This window comes from Opisthocomus hoazin, chromosome Z (assembly GCF_030867145.1).
Source record: "Opisthocomus hoazin isolate bOpiHoa1 chromosome Z, bOpiHoa1.hap1, whole genome shotgun sequence".
Taxonomy (NCBI): domain Eukaryota; kingdom Metazoa; phylum Chordata; class Aves; order Opisthocomiformes; family Opisthocomidae; genus Opisthocomus; species Opisthocomus hoazin.
Window position 1 is genome coordinate 39666664 of NC_134454.1, and position 14015 is coordinate 39680678.

At 44.1% G+C, this 14015-nt stretch overlaps 2 protein-coding genes across 3 annotated transcripts in view; one reads left to right on the top strand and one right to left on the bottom strand.

Annotated features, from left to right (window-relative positions):
* Positions 1-9792: 9792 nt before the first annotated feature.
* Positions 9793-13621, bottom strand: ATG12 (autophagy related 12). The gene is made up of 4 exons (XM_075411790.1): positions 13405-13621; positions 13106-13242; positions 10642-10704; positions 9793-10246 (listed from the first exon to the last, which is right to left on the bottom strand). The coding sequence occupies exons 1-4, from the start codon at positions 13583-13585 to the stop codon at positions 10187-10189; spliced, it is 441 nt and encodes a 146-aa protein (XP_075267905.1). The 5' UTR covers positions 13586-13621; the 3' UTR covers positions 9793-10186.
* Positions 13622-13779: 158 nt separating this feature from the next.
* AP3S1 (adaptor related protein complex 3 subunit sigma 1) overlaps positions 13780-14015 on the top strand; it is a 33929-nt gene continuing 33693 nt past the window's right edge. Inside the window, exon 1 of one of the 2 annotated variants that reach the window (XM_075411789.1) lies at positions 13780-13933. In XM_075411789.1, coding sequence (XP_075267904.1) covers positions 13865-13933 — 69 coding nt within the window. In that variant the 5' untranslated portion in view covers positions 13780-13864. The remainder of the gene's footprint in view (positions 13934-14015) is intronic. The other variant, XM_075411787.1, reaches the window with a different exon arrangement.

The following is a 14015-nucleotide window of genomic DNA, read 5'->3' on the forward strand; positions in this document are numbered from 1 at the left end:
TGAATTTCTGGCTCCACTGCAGTCAGGAATACATTCCCACAGATTTAAATGGGGCTGGGACCTAGCGCATTGGAATGAAATACAAACGTACTGAGTAGGTGCATTGTCAGGCATCAGTCCAGAAGCTCCCCTGGCACACAGGAAGCAGACCCTACCTTATCGCTGCTTTTTTAACAAGTTGTGTTTGTGTGTGCATGTGTGTGTGTGGAGAACTGTGATGTTTTCAAGCAGACTTTTTAAGGTCTGAAAGAACCCAAGACCATCCTGAATCTCTGCAATGCAACCAGGATACCCCAGCACCGGCACCAACAGCCGTTGTGTGGTGAAAGAAGAAAACATCCAGTATTCCTGGGAAAACCGCAGGCAGTGAACACATCACTTCCCTGGGCAACTTGTTCAAACTCACATTTAAGAACGAGTGCCTTATTTCTTAATGAAATCAGCCTCGAGTCCATTTCAGCTATTGGCTGGTGTCAAAAGACTGCATGGGCAAGTAGCGCTTCTTTTCAGTACTTGCTTGAGTATTCCCATATCGGCACCATTAAAACTGCTGTAGGTTGCAAAGAGTTAGAATTAGTGCAAAACACCCTATGCCATTTATTTCAAAGGCAGAACTCACGTAATTTTGGAGGTTGTCTGAAACACTGCCCAAAGGAACAAAATATCTTACCAGAGTAAGCTGTTGTAAGGATCAGCAAAATAGGTTGTGGCACGAACAGTGAGACAAGCTTTCAAACATTTTTTTTTGTTTTATTCTGATATTCTCAAGACCTGTTTTAAATTGTTTTCCAGAGTTATAATGTCTCTCTGCTTAGTTGTACAGCTGTGTTTGGTGATATTCTAGTATTTAAATCCAGAAAAAAAATCGAATTATGCTGATTCTATTAATCCCAGAAACCTCAGAACTTTGATTCCTTTGGCACAATGTTGATGGGATCACTACTGATGCCTTTAAACACTACTAGTAAAAGCAAAAGGACATTTTATAACTTCCTCTGTTACAGCTAAGGGATCAGGCTGTATCTATCTATTGCAATTTCAAACTGCTGTTATTTGTTATAGCTTACCTACATTGCTGTACCAATTTGTCATTTTTTTCCTTGATTACCAAAAACTTAAATTTCTCTAGTAGTAATAGAAAATCATATACTTTTATTTATTCCTATTTGTGTTTACACAGCTTTTTTCATTTTGAATCTTTCAACATTACTTGTTGACCCTGAAAACTTCTGTCAGAGCTGATTGTTTGATTGCATGAAAATTACTACGAACAATATTTATGGCTCTCCAGCTTGTGTTTTTGCCAACAGCCCATTGACAGAAATGACACAAAGATCTGAGCACAAACAGCAGTTAACAGATTCCAGCCTCGGTCACCGAGGGTATCTGTCACTGAAAATTTGAAAAAAAAAGAAAAGAGAGCATTGTTATCCACACAGCCTGGGGATTGTTTTCACCCTCTCAGTTGTGTTTCTTATAAACGAGTGTATAGTATTTTATGCATTTCTTTTTATTTCTGAAAATCATATATTCATGGCCCTGTAGAAATTAACTATTGCACATATTTCCCAGCTGTTGTATTATTATAGAATAACACTCATTCCGTGGGAGGCTTTATTCCAACAAGTGTACAGGATGTTGTAACTTTCAATTTTATAGCAAAAAACCTAGGTCCCTTTCAAAACCAATTACTTTAAGCTTATTTGAAAAATAAGTCCAAAGCTGAGGCAAATGGCACAGTGATTCACATCTAGGTATCCGGTGTTCAGTTCCTCAGGAGCTGGACTGCACACTGGTAATGGTATCATGGGTAGTCACACACCAAAGGTTAAAAAACTTCCGAAAGAATAATTTTTGATCAGAACTCTGCTGTACCAACATGACTCTCAAATTAGGCCTCTCACCCTGTGTTTGAGTAGCACCAGTTCTCTCAGTGTTTGGCTTTTTGTGATTAGCAGGTACTTAGTACTACATTCCCTATAAATAATTCTGCAAGAAATACATTTGCTAGTGCCTGTAATCAGGGTCTCCTATCGTGTTTCTCTGATAAATGAGCTATGGAGCTTTGCTTAATGATGGCACACCTTGGTATTTCTTGGAGGAGATACGTGATCACATTTGGCTCTCCTGAATCTGTATGATGCTATGACATCCATAGGATGACACGTGGGTACTTCACACTCCTGTGTTCAAATACCACAGTCCCTTAAGTGGATATCTATTCTTTGGGCTACGGAGAAAGAGCAAGCATGTAGCTTCAGCAAAGAAGCATAAAGGTCTAAGTCCTTTTCCTGCACTTCACATCATGCAGCCCTTACGAAAAGCACAGAACCTCAGACAGTTCACACAGAAAGCGAACCGTTCTTGCGCTCTTCATGACACAACTTCCCTGAGAGGCAGAGAGCAAACGAACAAACCCTTCCTGCTGATACCCTGACAGTTAAAGCCTTGTCGAGGAAAACGAGAGTTTGGGCTTTAACCACAGAAACTTTGCTTTATGGACAAATGCCCAACCATTCAACTATTATCCAAAAGACAGGTGTAAGCACTGCAAGCTATCATCAGACACCATGTCTAACTCCAAGAGAGACTTACTAGCTGAAGTGCCTGACCATATACTGGCACCTCATCTCCTGCTAGGGTGCAGCTCAGGGTTTTTCTCCTGACTTATTGAGGAAAATCTTCAATTAAGATTGATGGAACTAATGAACTCCAGTGTTAGACACTTTGCATCATGTACTAGGCCTGAATATGTAGCTTGGGACTGAAGATTTTATGATGCATCTTGTCCTTCCAAATAAAAATTGTGGGCAAGTCGAAAGTGGGATCCAAGGTGTCTGAATCCTCAGACTGTTGCGGGAAACAACTATACTGTGTCTCTTTGGTCTGTTAGCCCAGATAGACAACAGCACTTCAACCCAAAAATGAGTATTTACATCTCTTCCTCCAGATGCTACGACTTTCACCCCTTTGCCAACGCTGTTAAGTCTCTGTTCACCTAAGTTTCCTTATGTTTGTACAGAGGGCTTTTTTTAGAAGATCTGGATCTGCAGCTGTACAGCAAGTTTTTCAGCGACGTAACCCAACAGCAGTACCTCTCTGAGGAGGCTTAATAGCAGAGAACAGATCATAACACAGATAAAAGGTTAATAACCTGCGCCAAGGAAACTCACCTTACTGAAATACAACATTGCAGTTGTGTAGTCACAAAGCATTCAAAAGGGTTGCTGCCCTTTCCTTTAAGTATTGTATGTTCTAAGGACTGTGTTTTGCATCTGAAAACCTGAAGTGCCTCAGTCTATGAGGCCTAGAGTTCTGCCTAGTTCTTCTATTTCAGATGAAGTTCTTTGAACTCCTGGAAAGATGCCAGTTCCACAGAAGAGACCTTTTGGGTTGTAATCAGGAGGAAATGTAAGTAAATGTTTGTCACTCAGATTGGTATTTGGAAGCAATGTACCATCTAAAGCAGCAGTTCCCAAACTCTCATCTGGAAGATGAAGCTAAATGATTATGGAGCCCTACATCCAACCGGGATGACTCCTTCTGGGGCTGTGGAACAGCACTGCAGCTGTTCCTCAGTCATGTAAGCTAGAAAGTGAGATTGATCCCTCAGTACACAACAGGTTTTGCATGAGAACCTGCTGCTTGCACGGAGATTCACCAGAAAAAAGCCTTAGAACAAATCACATCAAACACAGACCATGCAGTGAAACATCATCAGGCTACAAAATGCAATAATCAATGAGTGAAATGAGGGCAGCACATGCTAAGTCATGCCATACACTGAAAAAAGCCAGCAACTACTAAACAGCTTGTGTACTGCTGAAGGGAAAAAATAAACCGCACTGAAGAGCTATGAGGGATTAAACCACACAGCACAGAAAGGACTCTGGGAAGAAATCAAGTTGATCTACTTTTGGTGGGAGGTTAGTACACTATGCATGTGTTATAAATAAAATACAAAATATTGACATTTCTTTCTGTGAGAAAAACACTTGAAAATAAGTTTCCATTTCTTTCAATTTGTGTTATTTAGATGAGAAAGCTGAAGCACTGGCTAGTCTTCTCTGCACTGACAACATTTACTGTTTAGTTTTCTGTTTAGAGCCCTTCTCTTCTTTGAGGTTTCCTGTTTCAGAGCTGAAGAGCTCTTAATGCGTTTTAGTTCCCAAGAGTTGCTAGGGTTATTAGTTCTGTTACAAATCTGGGTTTGAGGGAGACATTTTTGTCTGCTTTAACATCATGTACTGATTTTTGCAATTAGAACATGTATCTCAAACCTCTTTTTTTTTATGGTTAAGCATTCTAGGTAATTATATAATTATATTTTAACTCTATATTCACTCCATTAAATTGATATTTTTACATACACATAATTTTCATGTGGAATTATTTAATGAGAAGACACAGAGCAAGGACACTGAGATTCCTGTATTTTTTCCAAAATCTTACTAATTAATGTTCGCCATCTACTTCTAATAAGGAAAGGTATGTGTGATTTGAGATGTGTAAGTGGTACTTCCTCACCATCTATACCCTGCACACTTTACAGAAAATGTTGCAGAATCTAGTTATTGGTAGGCATTTAGAGCAAGCTTACATTTGATAACCACATGGAGGCAAAGCTGCAGAACCATTTAAAAAACAGTTAAAGAGGCACAATAGTTTTCTCCCCAAAGCTTAATTCTTCGCAATGTGCATACAAGATATTAAATCTCACCTGAAATTTGGACTGTGCATCCACTAACAAATACCCCAAGGACTTCCCCCTGGCACACAGGCCAACTTGCAAAGAACGGTTTGCATCCACATTGTTTGCCTTTTAACCTCCACAACAGGCTGGTTATGTCCAAAGTGCCCACAAGAAACGATGCCTTGACAACTCCTCAATTGTGCACAGACCAAAATCTGTGCCAGCAACTGTTCTACCAACTAACTGTACAGATGATCGAGCTACAGTGCCCCAGCAAATCTCCTGGCGCTATTGCGTGTAGTGGCATAGATATAGTGTGACTGGCTTAATGTTAAGCTTTTAACCTACTTATTTTGGTCCCTCTTTGTTCGATAATGCGAGTCACTCAACCTTTCTTAACAACCTGTTTTAGGATGAAACAACCTCTAAATGAGTTTTTGTCTCTACAGGTATTTTGGGATCAAGTTGCAAGTTTTCTAACTAAAATACAGTGAGATGCACCTCACATCTTACAGCATTACAGCTACTGAAGCACATGCAAAGCAGGGACAAGAAAAATATGCTGAATTTTAGTATGTTTAGCCTTGGGAGCATAGCAAGTAGGATGCTAGCAAACCAGAAGCGTGGTCTCCACAAATAAGCACAAATGCATTTAACATACTTTCTTGTCGAATGTTTTTGTTCTCTTGATGATCCGATAGAAAACAAGGCTGAAAATGCTTTTTGTTTTTTTTAATGCACATGGCATTTTGTACAAGCTTGTAATAGAGTCATAATCCTTATGAAAAACCCAGGGCTAAAGGCATATTTCCACCTTTTTGGTCTCATCTCCAAATACGACGATATTGTAGTATGATAATGCCTTGAGTAACCTTTGTACAACATCCCTGAAGAGTACTGAAGACTTCAGGATAGTCAAGAACAGTGTAAGCCAAAAGCTTGTGCAACTAGAAGCAGAATTTGATCTGCAAAATGAGCACGAACAGCAATGGATAAACAGAAGCTGCTTTAGAGTTAAGGAGTCTGCAGAATGAGTGTGTGAATTTTCACACACCCCCACCCTTGATTTAACTGTAGATCAGTACATTCTTGATTTAACTGTAGATCAGTACATTCAAGATTATGTTGTGGGGCTAATTAACACAGACACATCTCCTGTTAATACCTTGGCAGTAATCCTTCCAAGACTTAGAAGTAAAGCTGACAGGTGTTCAATACGCACATAGGTGACACGACTATGTATTTTTTCATTCCCCTGCCAAGGAAACTTCAGTTTCACTTAGCACCTACATGTTTTCCATGTGCTTTTCAGACTAGTTCAAGCTACAAATTAGAAATTTATAATGAATGTTAGTCTCTAAACCATTATCTGAATAATAATTCAGATAAGTAATACCTCCCAATTTAGAGGGCTTGAACTTGGCGATTGTTACCTTGGAAGTACGATTAACTGAATTCTGCACAGCACCATTTTTTAGTATCAGGATGTTGTGAATTACTAAGCCTTTCATAAAACCAGCATAACAATTTTCCTTTCCAGTGCTCATCTTTATTTCTCAATCTTTAAAAATTAGTTTATTTACTAAATTTTTCTGATTTGTCTATACTGTTAATTCAATTACAAAAATTTAAGTGAATTAAACTACATTACAAATATTGGCAGCTCACTACTGTAACATCTTTGGGTGGAACACAATACTCTCCTTAATGTACACTTTTTTTTTTTCTGTCTTGTATCACTCTCACAGATTTGCCCAAAAGGTCAACCCTTACTCTCACATCATTTTTCCTCCCACTATGGCAACTGAAGTCACTTAACCTATACAATCAACACTTGTGCTCAAGGCGTACTGAATACAGAGAACATATTTCACGTTCTACTTAAGCTTCTGATGTTTCCAATTTACTGGAATTAGTCTCTTTAATGAGATAAGTACATACATTTCAAAGCATTTCAGGATCATTTATGATTTTAGATGATGTTACTGTCACTTCTTAAAATATGAAATTTAATATGTCTTTTGCAAGCTTCGTCTTTTGCAATTTCTACAAGCAACGTGCCCCTAATCATTTATTTGTTCATCTGACACATTATCTACTTTACATGTTTGCAGTCTAGTCTGTTATTTAAGAATATGGACAAGGACAAGTTTGTGCCACTTAAAACAGTCACACTGACTCCAGACAGAAAGAGCCCATGGTCCTTAAGGAGGTACCAGAGATAAACAAGCACTGACTACCTCCCTGATGTGAGAAGGTAGAAAACTATGGGGGAAAAGTGGCAAAAAGGAGAAGTCTCTCCATAAGGAAGGCACAGAAGCTACAGGGGGGAATTAGTAGAACTGGAACTGGCAGTTGTTAAAAGGAAAGGAACAGAATAAAGGCAGCCACTTGGAGCATTCAGGAAACAGAAAGCAAGATCTGATCAGGTGAGTAGTCACTGTATACTGGCAAACTAGGGGCCAAGAAATGCTTAGTTGGGGTTGGAGAAAAATTAGGAGTAGAAAAATACTAGCGGAAACAGTAATGAGTAAGTATTGTTCGAGGAACATGCTGAATCTTAAAGAAACAAATCACTCAAATCTGCATGACTAAGTTACTAAAGTACAAAACTGCATGTGGTGAATAAAGAAAATCAAATCATTACTGTGGGTTTTACGCTACTGGACTGTTACCTTCAAAGGGATCGAGGCAAACAATTTATTTTAACTCCACAGGATAAAAATTATCTGTAGATTCAACACGAAGGACAACCTTCCACCATTACCTGGTGAGATACAATGACCTACAGTCCTCCTTCACCTCAAGATCCGAGTAGGGTTTTATTTGCTTTCTTTAAAAAAAACCAACAAAACACAAAAAACCCCAAAAAACCACACATAGACACAAACCAACCTTCTTGCATCACTTCTGAAAAGCACATCTGCTGTGTATCAGTAGTTTGTTAAGATCAAATGACGTGAAAGGCACCAATAGAACATTCTTTAGAACAGTCCCCCATGCACCAGTACAGGCTTGGGGCGGACCTGCTAGAGAGCAGCTCTGTGGAGAGGGACCTGGGTGTGCTGGTGGATGACAGGTTGACCAAGGGCCAGCAGTGTGCCCTGGCTGCCAAGAAGGCCAATGGCATCCTGGGGTGCATTAGGAAGAGTGTGGCCAGCAGGTCAAGGGAGGTTCTCCTTCCCCTCTACCCTGCCCTAGTGAGGCCTCATCTGGAGTACTGAGTCCAGTTCTGGGCTCCCCAGTTCAAGAAAGATGAAGAGCTACTGGAGAGAGTCCAGCGGAGGGCTACGAGGATGGTGAGAGGACTGGAGCATTTCTCCTACAAGGAAAGGCTCAGGGAGCTGGGCTTTTTCAGCCTGGAGAAGGCTGAGAGGGGACCTTAGAAATGTTTATAAATATCTGAAGGGTGGGTGTCAGGAGGATGGGGTCAAGCTCTTTTCAGTGGTGTCCAGTGACAGGACAAGGGGCAATGGGCACAAACTGAGGCACAGGAAGTTCTGTCTGAACATGAGGAAGAAGTTTTTCCCTCTGAGGGTGACGGAGCACTGGAACAGGCTGCCCAGAGAGGTTGTGGAGTCTCCTTCTGTAGAGATATTCAAGACCCACCTGGACAAGGTCCTGTGCAGCCTGCTGTAGGTGACCCTGCTTCGGCAGGGGGGCTGGACTAGATGACCCACAGAGGTCCCTTCCAACTCCGAACATTCTGTGATTCTGTAAAGAGGGCCAGACTAGTAGCTTATCTTAGGTAAACATACTGCCACACAGGAGAACAAACTACTTATATTTGTAAGGCTGGCAAGTGGGCATATTACGAGAAAGATTGGAGGGAAAAAAATATAGGAAAACCCATCCAAATACCTTTGTCCTTGTGTACCCTCTAGTGGCTGCGCTGGCCCTGCAGCGGCCGAGTGGGACACTTCCTCCAGCAGACAGGATCAGAGCGTTCACCACTGCAACAGCTCTCTTAAACAGACAAAGATTCATGAGATCAGGGTTCTGAGCAGCCGCAAGTATGAAATATTTGAAGCTTACAACAGATTGTGCCTTGTTATCTTAATCCAATGAATCCAGGTTTTCCGCTTAAAAAGTGGCAAAATACATCAAGCGATTGCGTAGCAAGCATTCCGGGCCTGTGCTGGTGTTACTGTGCCACAAACGCAGGCTGCTGGCAAACTGAAGCAACACCAGTAAGTTGAGTTGAGTGCTAGTTCTCCAGAAGCCCTGTGAGGGTGGAAAGAATCTGATACACAGGTTGCAGAGACCACGTAAGAGCCATTTATACATGTAACAGCAACAAATGGCTCAAGACAAATGGCATGCTTTAAACTACCACAGGCTGTCTTGCCTGTATGTGGTGAAAAAGTGAATTACAACAGGGACCAAAACTGTCATCCAGCATAAGAACACTCTGCAAGCAGACAGCTAACATTTAATTTCATACAGCTTAAACAAACATGAAAGATTGTACAACACACATTTAAAATAAACCCACAAAACACACTCCCCACACCCAAACCTTCCAATAAATAAAGGCAAAGGTCAGTACCCTAGTCAAGGTACCAAGTCCTCTCCAGAATGAAAAAAAAAATCCTGATGTTACAACAAAGGATGTAAAGTGCTTTCTGTTTTGTTGATGGAACATGCAGCTGGTGAAGCCGGAAAGTAACAGCAGCTAAAAGGAGAATACATAAAGTAGAGCACCTCATGTCTATTTCTTCATTAACTGAAAGATGCAACAGCTGGTAGCATCACTCAACTAATGATGCTAGTCATTCAACAGTGCCAGAAGAAACACCTTGGCAACCGCTGAAGCCTTCAGCCTTCACAACAAATTACTACACAATTTGGGTGGGAGGAAAGCATTTCTGAGACCTATCATTATGCTGTGCCATATAAGTGAGGTACTTACACCACCAACATGATGAAGGCAGAGGGTGAAGTCATTAGCTTATATACCAAGACCTATATATTGAGAAAAAAAATCAAAATAGTCTTCAAATGACATGAGATAATGCATGTTCAAGACGAAGCCTTCACAAAGATGAGAATGCACTTAGCAGGTGTACAACATGTCAGAAGTGAACTGCATGCCAGGCTACACGTACAATAAACCTCCATTTTAATAAAAGGAACCTTTATCTTCAGTACAGCATACAGAGTGCCAGAGCTGCCCAGTCCTCCAGACAACTATGAAATAGTTTCCCTTCAGATACAGCAATGAAGAACCCAGCAGCAAGAGAGCTAGCTCTACTCTACAGATGGCAGATGCAGATTTTTTTCTGTACCTCAGATGTACATCAGAAAAAAAGCTACAGGATCAGATTGCCTAGGTAGCTCTTCCTTTATGCATCTGCATCGTTTTTATAAATGTACAGTCATAAGCAGAAATGCAAAAACCCTTCTTTCTGTGTTTTTACAGGTCGAGTTTAAGAAAGTGAGTCCCTTTTCCATTTTTGAAGGCAACACCTAAACAATTGTATTGCTTGTGATTCATCCCCATGCCTGCGTTTTGCAATAATGTAGTACAAGCTTGCCATCACTTCCAAAACACTGCAAGAAAACAAAAGGAAACAAGACCTGTTAGACTATTCATGGGCTAGCACATACATGAAGCAAAACAAACAAAAACCTGACCCACCAGGTTAATTATGTCATGGAATACTGCTACTGATAACAAAGCTCGCCGTCATAATGGGAGGCATGACAACATACAGTGCGTGAAGAAATGCATTTCCAGAGACTGTATGAAGTCATGTCTCTTTAAATCATATTCATACAGATCTGCGAACATCAACTACACTATCACAAAATCACAGAATGGTAAGGGTAATTAAATGCAAGATATTACCAGCATAGCTAGGGGCACTAAAAGATTTAGAGTGTGAGAAATGTACTGACAAATCGTGCTAAGCACATTTGGAAAGGATATTTAAGACAAAAGTCACCTCATACAGGGTCCCAACTTCCTGGTCTGGAGATGGAGCAAAAGACTGGTTTACATATATGAACTGCAAGAAAAGAAAACAGAAGATGGAGATCTCCCATAGATCTCATCACAGATTACTTAGAAGAAACATTCTGCAGCCAGAGGTGGGTAAATCTTTGTTCACCATTTATAATCTTTACAATCCACACCAAAATACCACAAATCAGTATTTTCACTTCACTGTGGAGGGACAACATGACTTCTAGGAGTCACCTCTGACTGGCCAACCAGACCAAGCCAAAGCAAGCGCGCTGACTGCCTTCTCCTGCAAGTTGTCACACTAGTCTCCTGGACAGCAGCACAAAGTGAACTCACTGGTTTAGTTCTAGCTCTTATTTCAAGTATCCAAACCATTCCCACTATTCCAAATTTGCTCAGTTAGAACAGCAGTCACAGATGTTAGAATTATTATTTTGTTCTTTTTGAAGTCATTCTTCTCACTTCCTGCTCCAAACGTATACACACATACAGTAGCTAACCCACAATGTCAAAGAGGGCCTTGGGATCTGCAGTGTGAGATGGCAATGCATAGTAGGGTATCCTGCGCTATTTCCAAAGAAGAGTCATACAATTCCTAGGGCTTTGTTCCTGAAATATAGCCTTAAGCTTAAACCACACCGGCATACTCCAAGCTCCTATATTTTTTTTCCTGAGATAATGAGATGGAAACTAACGAATTAAACTGTTGAGAATATCCATGAACAGTAAATAACTGAACTGTTAGTCTTCTCCGAAATATTAAGCCTTGGGAAAAAGAAACCCTTTATGACTTCCAGGTGCAGGAGAAGGTTAGTAAAACTGTTGACACCCATGTGCTTCAGTAAGAGCCTCCAGATCAAGAAACGAGTGATTTCATCTACACTTTAGTGACACATGACTATTTTAATGAGTCTAGCTTTAAATTTACATCTTAAATGAAAACTTTGAAGTGTATGGAGAGTTTACTGCTAAGTGCAGAATTAGTACATTTGTATTTCTGAATCTGTTCCAGCTCTCCCAATGTTATCAGAACACCACTTGGGCTTCACAGGAAGGAATACATGGACAGTATTGGTAATGTGCTGCCGAACAGTGAATGTTTTCAAGCTACCCATTTTAAAACAGAAATCAGTCCTATGACAGTAATTAAACTGTTTGAGAAGTAAGTCCTGAAGGAAACAGACACTAATATTCAGAAAGTCAACCCCAAACGCTTCAGACTTTTTCCCAAAGACTTCTTCTGCATACCTGACTTCTACAGTCACACCGTGAACATGGACCTTTCAGTGAAACGTATGGCAGCACAACATGCACACAGCCCTGCAGGTCAGCGCCAGGCAAGAAGAAACGGAGACACCACCAGAAGCGTGGAGCCTGGGAGCCGAGCGCCCGAGCACACCCAAACCATGCTGCGGCAGTTCATCTCAATGTTACACTGCGATGTCACAGAATCACAGCATGGTCAGGGTTGGAAGGGACCTCTGTGGGTCATCTAGTCCAACCCTCCTGCCGAAGCAAGGTCACCTACAGCAGGCTGCACAGGACCTTGTCCAGGCGGGTCTTGAATATCTCTACAGAAGGAGACTCCACAACCTCTCTGGGCAGCCTGTTCCAGTGCTCCGTCACCCTCAGAGGGAAGAAGTTCTTCCTCATGTTCAGACGGAACTTCTTGTGCTTCAGTTTGTGCCCATTGCCCCTTGTCCTGTCACTGGACACCACTGAAAAGAGCTTGACCCCATCCTCCTGACACCCACCCTTCAGATATTTATAAACATTTCTAAGGTCCCCTCTCAGCCTTCTCCAGGCTGAAAAAGCCCAGCTCCCTCAGCCTCTCCTCGTAGGAGAGATGCTCCAGTCCCCTCACCATCCTCGTAGCCCTCTGCTGGACTCTCTCCAGTAGCTCTTCATCTTTCTTGAACTGGGGAGCCCAGAACTGGACACAGTACACCAGATGAGGCCTCACTAGGGCAGGGTAGAGGGGAAGGAGAACCTCCCTCGACTTACTGGCCACACTCCTCTTGATGCACCCCAGGATGCCATTGGCCTTCTTGGCAGCCAGGGCACACTGCTGGCTCTTGGTCAACCTGTCATCCACCAGCACACCCAGGTCCCTCTCCACAGAGCTGCTCTCTAGCAGGTCTGCCCCAAGCCTGTACTGGTGCACGGGGTTGTTCATCCCCAGGTGCAGGACCCTGCATTTGCCTTTGTTGAACCTCATCAGGTTCCTCTCTGCCCAACTCACTGGACTGTGCTCCAGTCCCCTCACCATCCTCGTAGCCCTCCACTGGACTCTCTCCAGTAGCTCCTCGGGTGCCCCTGCACCGAGCTTACCTGCCAAAAGCCGCGCCCTGGGTTCCCACAGCCACCCTGCACGCCGTGACAGCCCGGCCCCGGGGTGAGTGGGGCTCCCCGCCACTGGAACAGCAGGGTACGCCCGCACCTACCAGCTGCTCGGAGGCCATCAGCTTGAGGAACTTCTTGATGAAGTCAACGAGGCCCTGGATGGTTCGGGTCCGCTCCACCGCCCACTTCTTGGTCTTCATGATGGGGGTGTCGCCCACGGCCTTCAGCAGCACGTCAACTGCCAGAGAGGGGCGGTCGTTAGCTCCGCCGGCCCGCCCCCTCCCCCGCGCATTGGCCGGGACCACCCGCTCCCAACGCTGATTGGCCAGCGCACCCGCCCGTCGTCCCACAGGCCCGCCCGCCCACCCGCCCGCCCGCCGGTGACTTCTCGCCCCAATACTTTTCTTCTTCGCGTCGCCGGCGGGCTCCTCGGTGCCCGGCGACCCGGCCGGAGGCGGAGCTGGGTCGACAGCCCCCGCCGCGCCTCCGCCCTCCGCGGCGCCCTCCGGGGCCTCCTCCCCGCCCTCGCCTCGGCCCTCGCTCTGAGGCGAGGCAAGCGGCTTCTCCTCCGCTTCCGCCATGCTACTCCCCGGGGGAAGGGGGGGGGAGAGGCGGAAGTTACGGCAGGCGAGGCGGCTCCGCAGGGCGTCGCGTCCGCTGCGGCAGGCCGACTTCCGGTCAGGTGACGCGCGCGGAAGGAGCCGTTCCGCCGCTGACCGACGCGGTGGGCCGGCGACGTGGTGCGCGAGACCCGCCGCCGCTCCGAGGGGGGTTGGGGGGGGGGGGGGAAGGCGAGGAGGAGGAAGGAGAAGGGGCTCAGCGCAGCGAGGCCGGCGGCCACCGCCGCCCCACGGCCCACCATGATCAAAGCCATCCTCATCTTCAACAACCACGGCAAGCCGCGGCTCTCCAAGTTCTACCAGCGCTATGTACGGGCGGGCCGGGGCTGCGCGGCGCCGGGCCGGGGCGGGCGGGGCGAGGGGCCGCCGTCGGTCGGCCCGCCCTCCTGAG